The sequence below is a fragment of the Meriones unguiculatus genome, chromosome 21 (assembly GCF_030254825.1).
Source record: "Meriones unguiculatus strain TT.TT164.6M chromosome 21, Bangor_MerUng_6.1, whole genome shotgun sequence".
Classification (NCBI taxonomy): domain Eukaryota; kingdom Metazoa; phylum Chordata; class Mammalia; order Rodentia; family Muridae; genus Meriones; species Meriones unguiculatus.
In genome coordinates this window covers 16,873,744-16,881,942 of record NC_083368.1, presented here as the reverse complement: position 1 = coordinate 16,881,942, position 8,199 = coordinate 16,873,744, and the positions used below count along the sequence as shown (strand labels likewise).

The following is an 8,199-nucleotide window of genomic DNA, read 5'->3' as shown; positions in this document are numbered from 1 at the left end:
GTTCCATGTTTTAATGTGTAAAGATGTTGGGATGGTAATTCTTTGACAGTGAGTTTTAGACACCTCTCTGTGACCCAGTACACTGAAAAAGTTTCAAAGCAGATGAATATCAAATTCAAGCACAGACAGTTCTGTGACTGACCAGGTGCAGCCCTCCGCCTCCAGGAGTGGGGCATGCTAGACATTCCCATGGCAAAGATGTACAGCACAGCCGTGAGCAATCTTTGCTACTTTTTTCACACAGGATGGGGAGCCCCACCCACTTCCTGTGACGTCACAGGACTGCTGCAGTCCAAAACCAGCAGCCCTCCGGTTTTTCCACTCACCAGTCTCCATATCCCCTACCCCTAGTCCCACAGGAACTCAAAGGGGAGGCCAACAGGAACTTGCCTTTCAGGCCAAGTGCCTCACTGCTCCCTAACCCTGAGTATGGCCACTGCCTGGACCATGTCTTCCACCTTGAGGACACTGGAGGGGAGGAGGTTCTTCCCAGGCGACTGCTCCACAGCTACCAGTTGGGGCTAGTGCCTTACTGTGGGGCCTGTCTTTAAGCTACTTCAGCTCACAGTCATCTCCTACTCTTTCTCTGTTCTCGGGGCAAGCTCCTCTTTGACTCCCAGATAGGACCAACTGAAATACTCTGGGCCTGTCATCTGGGGTGGGAATGGGGTTCAGAAGATGGCTCTGGGCATCCTTCCATGCCACCCCATCCAATCTCCTGCAGCTGGAAAAGCCAGAACCTGTGGGAAGAAAAAGCTGCCAGCAAGCATTCGAGGCACCTAGGTTTTAGAGACTGCCCACCATCCCACCAAAATGGACCCCAAACTTTCTTTATTCTTGCTTGTTTGACCCCCATGTGGGCAATACTGACCTGAGGTGTCCTCAGTCAGTGCAAGGAGCCAGGTAGGAGCTCCTTCTGGGTGTCTGTGGCCTCCTGAAAACCCCTTGGGAATAGATTCCGGGCCCTCTGGGGGCCCCACTGTTGTCTTGGGCTAGAAGCAGGGCTGGAACCTGGGAACAATGCCACTGGGTGAGCAGGGGCATGATGCTCAGGAAACACCAGAATCCTGCCCCTATCCTGGACCCTCCTCACCATCACTTGACCAAGATGGCTTCTCCTCCTCGGGTGAGCCTGGCTGTGAAGGACTGGACCAGGGTCTGGATGGGGACGAGGCTGAAGCCTCTCCCCATAGTTCCTGCTGCTGCTGTTGATGAAGCTAGATGGAAGAAGAAGAATAAGGGACTCCCTCACGCGTGGGGGTGAGGAGCAAAGCCTAGCTCCTCAGCTAGGCACAGAGAGCCCACAGTTCCTGTTAGGTACTCTTTAGACTTGGGTCCCTCCCCCAGTATTCATTTCGTTCACTTTCTTTCTCTATTCCCTCTACACACCTGATGTAGGTAAATGGCGTGGAGGCTCATCTCAGCAGAAACAAGCTCTGGGAGCTGTGTCAGCTTCTGGCCCCCAGTGCCTCCTGGGGACACACAGCTAAAACGAGATATACTAGTCAAGAGACATCTCCCTCACAAAGGGAGGCAGGCCAGGCTGCACCCTAGCTTCTAAGTCCCCTCAGTACCCTAGCATCCTCTCCTGGAGAGTCAGCATCACTCCAGACTCCCTGTACCTTAGGCCTCTACCCCTCACCTTGGGTCCTGGACCATTCTTGAAATAGAGGCAAGGAGGCTGGCTGTGGCAGCAGCAGGACAGGTTGCTGTGGGACTCAGATCCGTCTGGGGTGGGCGGGGATTCACCAAGAGGTTGGCCAGGAAGGCTTCTGGCTGAATAAAAGAGAGCCAAAAGCGTGGAGGAAACCAAAGAGTGGAGGAAGGGATAAGGGGAGGTCCAAAGGAGGGCAAGAGATATGATAGATTGAGCCTGGCTGCCAGGGCAACACACAAAGTCAGAAGTGCCAGGGAGAGATGGAGGATGGGGAGGGCAAGGAGTAGACAGGCCTAGAACTCACCAGAGGGGACGTACAGTCACTGAGCACCCCTGGGGTGGGAGGGCTGCGTGTTGCGGGGGCGACCCAGGCAGCTGCATCTTGTTGGACCCGGCCCCGAAGGTGTCCAAGGAACTTAGAGCTGTGCCCTGGCGGCTGCCATTGTGGGTGTGCCAGGGAGAACCGCATTAAGGAGAGCTCGGTCTTCCCATCCTCTGCACGCTGAGAGAGTGAGGCCTCCGTCTGTCCCTCTGAGAGCCACTGCAAGAAAGGGAGTCCTTCTGGTGTTCGGGACACCAAGACTCAGGTAGGCAGGAGAACGCTGCCCCATTTTCCAGATGGGGGAAATGGAGGCCGCAGTGGGGGACTCGTTCGAGATCAGCCAGGAGCAGGGCAGTGGAGCAGGACGACATGGGAAGGCCTCTTACCTGAGGATGCCCGTGGCGCTTCACATCCATTAACGCAAAAGAGCAGATGTCCCCAACACCGGCCACATCCACGGTGAAATGGTGGAAAAAGTCAATGATCTCCAGAGCACGGGGGCGGAACCAGAAGAGCAGAAACAGCGGGGTGAGGAGTGGAGAGAGGAGCTCTTCCAGGAGCGAGACCTAAGGAGCAGGGAGGGGTGAGGCTGAGCGGGAGGGCCGCACAAGTGATCAGGGACACAAGCCTCCAGGAACACTCTCTGCGGTTTGAAGCTTCCAACCGCTCGCCCTGAGCACACACACAAACTCCACACCCCACCCTCGCCCACAAGGCCCCCTACTTACTTCTCCCAGACTGATCATTTGGATAGGGCCTACTCGGCAGCTCTCTGCAGACCCCACCCCACCCCACCCCGCACTCACTGCTCGGTACTGAAGCAGCTGCGCCATCTGCCAGTAAGAGCTGGCCCGAGCACCCGCCGCGCCAGGCTCCTCCGGGAGGTAATGCATGTGTGCCAGGGCCGCCTGCAGCAGGAGCTGGGGGGACCGACTCTGGCATTGCTCATCTGGAATGAATGACCTGGTGGGCAGGACGGGGTGAGGGACACGGTTAGGAGGACCTGCAGGTGGGGTGCAGGGCGCTGATGGTGGCACAAGGGGCTGCTAAGGGCAAGGAAGCCTGCGCCTAGGTCAAAGAAAGGGCACACACCGGGATCTCCTCTGGGGAGGGGTGCCCTCTAACCTGGCCACGGTGGCTGTGACCCCGAGCACCGTCATGGTGGTGAGCACGTGCTCCACCGCTAGCACGTCCTCGTCGTAGACCGTGAGCACCAGCAGCGCGGCCAAGAGCGCCCCGGAGAAGAAGACCAGCTGGCGGGCCAGCAGCGCGCGCAGGGGCGCGGGGGGCTCGGCCGCGCGCAGGAAGGCGGTCGCCGGCCGGTAGGCGCGGGCCAGGCGGGCGCGCAGCTCATGCGGCAGCTCGTTGAAGTGGCGCAGCTGCAGGCGGGCCAGGCGGGACCAGCGGCGCGCCCCGAAGGCGCCGGGCTCGCGCCGCAGCAGCTCCACGTGGCTGTAGAAAGCGTGCAGCACCTGCCAGGCCAGCACCAGCGGGCTCAGCGCCAGGTTCACGGCGGCCAGCAGCAGCACGGTGCGCCGCCAGCGGGCGGCCAGGACGCCCCGGAGGTCGCTGCGCTTGTAGGCTTCGGGGAGCTCCCAGCCCCCGCGGAAGAGGGAGAAGGGACCGCGGAAGAGTAGCAGGTCCACGTTGAGCGCCAGGCCGCGACTGAGGAAGGCTGCGCTGCCCCCCCAGGGCAGCAGGCAGCGGGCGGGCAGCAGACCCTTGTTGGCAAGAGCCACCTGGTAGTTGGTGTAGCGCAGGATGCGGTGGTGGACGTCCAGCTCCGTCAGCGGCCGCGGCTGAACACACAGCCCACCACTCCTCTGCAGCTCCAGGAGGCGGGCCTGCACCTCGGCCCAGGATACTGAGCTGAGCTCCTCCTGAGGAGAGGGGACAGGGGAGCCTAGAGACCTGCACTGTCCTCCACAGAGACGCAACCTCCATGACTCAGTGAGCCGTCTGCAAACTCCAGCCCTCCCCACCTTGGCATTCTGCCTTCTTCTAGCCCTTCTGCGGACAGAAGCACTTCTCCATTCTTTCTGCCCCTTCTCAATTGTTCTGCTCATCACTGCCACTCTGAAGCCAGTGTGTCAGTCCTGTGCTTCCTGGGGACACCTCTTCAGGAAACTTCAGGGACTGGGACCTGGCTTCTTTCATGCGCCCCCTTCAAATCCACATAAAAAAGAATGACACTTCTCCCTTCTCACTGCTTTCTGCCTCAGCAAACCTTGCGAACCCTGGCTGGGCTCACCCCACTCCAGGCCACTTGATTAGCTTTCACACAACCCTGCCTGAGTCTGGGAGAAGAGTGCTCCTACACTTCATTTGGAGAGACAGTGAGCTGCAAGCCTCGCTTCAGCCCAGGCTCCCCAGTCCAGCTATTTCCTCAGGTCCAGCCTCCACAACTCCTCCCTGCATCTCCCCCTCTACTGGAGGAAAGAGAAAAGGAAAGGCAAGAGGGAGGAACAAGGAAGGATGGGGTCAACTGCCCCGGCAGTGACTGGTGGCTGTGCCTGGTGCCTCCTTACTCTACAGGTTCATGACATGCGAAGGGAAGTAAGAGATGGGGACTGAAGAAGAGCCCTTAACAATAAACTTAGGGGCAAAGCTAGAAGGACATGACCAGAGGACAATGAAGAAGCCAAGAGAACGGCTTTCACTCCAGGTGCCCTAGAAAAATCTATCTCGGCAAGCAAGTCCATCTCCACTGCCTGAAGGCACCATGTTTTCCTCACTTCCTGCCCAGAGGCTTGAATGGCCCTTCCCTCTCCCTGGCCTGACCTTCCTCAACCAATCAGGATGCCTCCTGCTCTAGAAAGCCCAGTGACAGCCCTTCCTATAAACAGCCATTGTTTTTACCACCAGCATGTGACTGTAAGTCACTGTACATGACCCATCTGAGTAAAGGAAGCTTCACAGGGCCAGAGCCAAGCTTGCTAAGAGCCAGTGGCTGCCTCCTGACATTACTCCAGGCCCAGGGCAGGTGTCATTCAGCCTCCATCTTTCTGCTCTTCTCAGTTGGTCCTTCCATCTGTATGGTCCCACTCTGTCCTGTCCTCTGCCCATGCTGTCACAGCAGGCTTACTGGGGAAATGTGCAGAGCCTCCCTGTAAAACACCTGGATGTCCCAGTAGCTGAAGAGGTTGCAGACTGAGCGAAGCAGCTGGAACAGCCAGAAGCCAGCAGCCAAGACTAGGAGGAAGACCAGCAGGGGACTGTCATGGATCCTGCAGGGGGTTGGACAGGAAGGATAACAAGAAGGTGGAAAACCCACAGGAAGAAAATAGTGGTGGAGGTCTGTGGGTTTCAGTGGGGCTTGGGGGGAGGGTCCTCTCTGAGGCCTTTAAACGTGCCTGCAAAATCAAAACTTTTCACAAACAGCATTCATGCTCTCTGCTATTTGTACTTTCATTTCCAGAAGCTATAAGACAAGCGAAGATGTCACATCAGCACGGCCCACGTGATGGGCACTTGTGCATTCCTAACTTTTAAAGTTGTCCTCAGGGCTAGGGATGTGGCTGAATGGTACAGTGCTTGCCCAGCATGCCAGAGGCCCTGGGTTTGCTCCCCAGCACCAAAAATAAACAGTTGTCCTCACCATTAATTTCTAATAAGGTAAATAGAAATGTGACTCATAATCCAAGGCTCTTTGAGATTCTCAGCCAGCTTGGGGTATGTTTTTAAATATGCCAAACACTTTGAGAGTTGATCTAGACCAAGGGCCAGTGTAGGGAGGTTCTTTCCTTCCCATCCTTTTGTGAGATTTAGTCCAAGGGATCCACCAGACTGTCACTTACTTCTCTGAGCACTGGGCTGAGGATAGAATGGCATCTGACAGGGTCACTTTGCTGTGGAATGGCCCAGGTCTTGTATGGTTCTTTGGTTGGTTGTTGAAGAGAACATTGTAATCCACACAGCGAAGGAGGAAGGTTGTGAAGGTGACAATGAAAATGAACTGTCTGAGGAAGGGATGCAGAGAGAGGTCACTGATCAGGCCTAAGGGCCTGGACTCCTAGCCCAGTTGCCAGACAAGCTGAGGCTCTACATGGTCCCCTCACCCTTCAGAGTCCCAGAGACTAGAATGGAAAAGGAGAGTTGGGGAATAGCTCAATTGGTAGAGCGTCTGCCTAGCACATATGAAATCCTGGATTTCATCTCCAGCATCACATAAACTGGGTATGGTGGTACACACCTGTAATTCTAGCACTTGGGAGGTAGAGGCAGGAGGAACAGAAATTCAAATCTAGCCTAGGATACATTAAACAGACCCTGGCTCAAAAAGGAAAACAAAACAAAACAAAATGAACAATAACAACAAAACAAAAACAAAAACTGGGGGGGTGAACTTAGGGACAGGACTGGCTTCTCACCCCAGCTGGAAGACATCCTCCAGCAGGATACAGGCAAACCCATTCCTCTGGTGGTAGCTGTAGATGTGGCAAGTTTGTCAAGAAATACATCTAAGCCTGTGGACTCTTCCTGAAGAGATTTTCCCCACTCTCCCCTGATCCACAGTCCCCCACCATGTCCCTCTGCATGCTGGGCACAAAGGATATCTTGGTGAAGAAACTGTCCAGGTTCTGGATGTGATGCCAGGAGCCTGGGCACGGAGAAACAGAGTCAGGACTTGGCACCATCCCACTGATGATTAGTTTTTTCTATGGAAACACCTCAACACTTACCACGGAGTCCTTCAGGCACATGAAGCAAGGGCTGATGGTCCTCCCCATGGAGGGGTGAGTCTTGGGACCCCTCAGGGTCACAGTCCTCTAGCCGTTCATAATCCTGCTCAGGGATCAGAGGGCCTATCCGCAGCCCAGGATGGTCCTGGGGGCACCGGCAGGAGGGTGGGGGAGTGACCGAGGACAGGGCGGGGGTGGAGTGGGACCCCCACGTGGGGGAAGCAGAGGTGGGTGTCATTGTGGGATGGGCCCGTGTTGGGGGTGTGGCTGGGGTGGGTAAGGCATTGTGTGGAGGCTGAGAAGCCCCTGCCTCCTGAATCGCCAGGCAGGGGGTCCCCGAGGCAGGCGGGAACACTGAAGAGGAGTAGCTTCTTGTACGAGGGCCAGGGGACAGAGAGAAGACAGAGATCCTCCCTCCCCCAAGTCCCCGACATGGAGAAGCAGGCAGTGGCAGTGCCAGAGGGAGCAGAGGCACTGAGCTGGGCCCCAAGTCTCCCCACCGCCCCCGCTGCCTCCTGCTCCCCCCCCACCCCATCCGGCTCACCATCAGGCGGCAACTTCTCCAGAGAGGTTGAAGGAACTGGGCTGCTGTTGTTTCCTCAGAGGTCTGTGAAGCTGAGCAGAGACTACAGCAAGGACAGTGACAACAACACCAGGTGAGTCAGGCTGGGCAGGCCTCAGGCATGCCAGCCCTCAGCCACCTGTGTGATCACTCACACTCCTTGCAGGGCAACCTGAGGCCAAGGCCCAGGCTCCACACCTGGAGGGACACCAGTTTGGGAGACAGGGGTTCAAGAGTTATTGGGACTAGAAGAGACACCTATGATCTCGGCTTTCAGCCCTTGAGGGCACAAGTAGTAAGGACAAGGTAGATGCAACAAAAATAATAAGCACAAAAGAACAAAATCCTATCAGAGGGTTAGAGAATGTTGGGAATGGAATGTTAAACCTTCATTTTCTACAGTTAATACTCCCTTCCCTCCACGCCTTTGGGCCCTGATCAACAGAGACTGATTTAAGACCACCTGCCAAAAAGGTGGTTCATTCAGGTCCCAGCACTTGGGAGGAGACAGGGGCGGCAGGATTAGGAGTCTGAAACCATCCAGGCTACATCTGACCCTATAAAACAAACAAACAGACAGACAACCTTGCATATTTTCTCTGAATGGAAGAGGAACACTTGACTTTGTAGTCAGCTAGGAGGAAACAACAAGAAGGAAGTAAAAGGAAGGAATGCTAGCCATCTTGGATTTGAGAAATAATTCGAGGAGCTTAAAGGAGAAAAGCCTGATTCCTTGCGAGTTCCATTTGTCTTCTTTATCCTCTCGAACCCTGAAACACTCTCCTCTAACTCCTGACCTGGTGGCAGGGGCCACCTGAGAGGCATCAGCAAAGGAAGAGATGCAGGACTTCGAAGGATAATTTGGGTATGTGCGGATGGACTGGCTCAGTTTGAGTTCCGTGTTGTTGCCTCACCAGGGAGGAGGCCCAGGTGGCTGGTCTGATGGCTTGCCCAACGCCATTCCCAAGGTCCTGAG

The 8,199-nt window shown here is 55.9% G+C and overlaps 1 protein-coding gene across 1 annotated transcript; it reads right to left on the bottom strand.

Annotated features, from left to right (window-relative positions):
* Positions 1 to 52: 52 nt before the first annotated feature.
* On the bottom strand, positions 53 to 7,208 carry Atg9b (autophagy related 9B). Its single transcript, XM_021659326.2, has 14 exons — positions 6,662 to 7,208; positions 6,536 to 6,579; positions 6,350 to 6,414; positions 5,777 to 5,938; positions 5,065 to 5,206; positions 3,105 to 3,859; positions 2,786 to 2,942; positions 2,366 to 2,545; positions 1,962 to 2,198; positions 1,643 to 1,776; positions 1,390 to 1,486; positions 1,094 to 1,217; positions 872 to 1,011; positions 53 to 740 (listed from the first exon to the last, which is right to left on the bottom strand). Exons 1-13 carry the CDS (start codon positions 7,206 to 7,208, stop codon positions 887 to 889), a joined length of 2,769 nt encoding a protein of 922 aa, XP_021515001.1. The 3' UTR covers positions 53 to 740; positions 872 to 886.
* Positions 7,209 to 8,199: the final 991 nt, after the last annotated feature.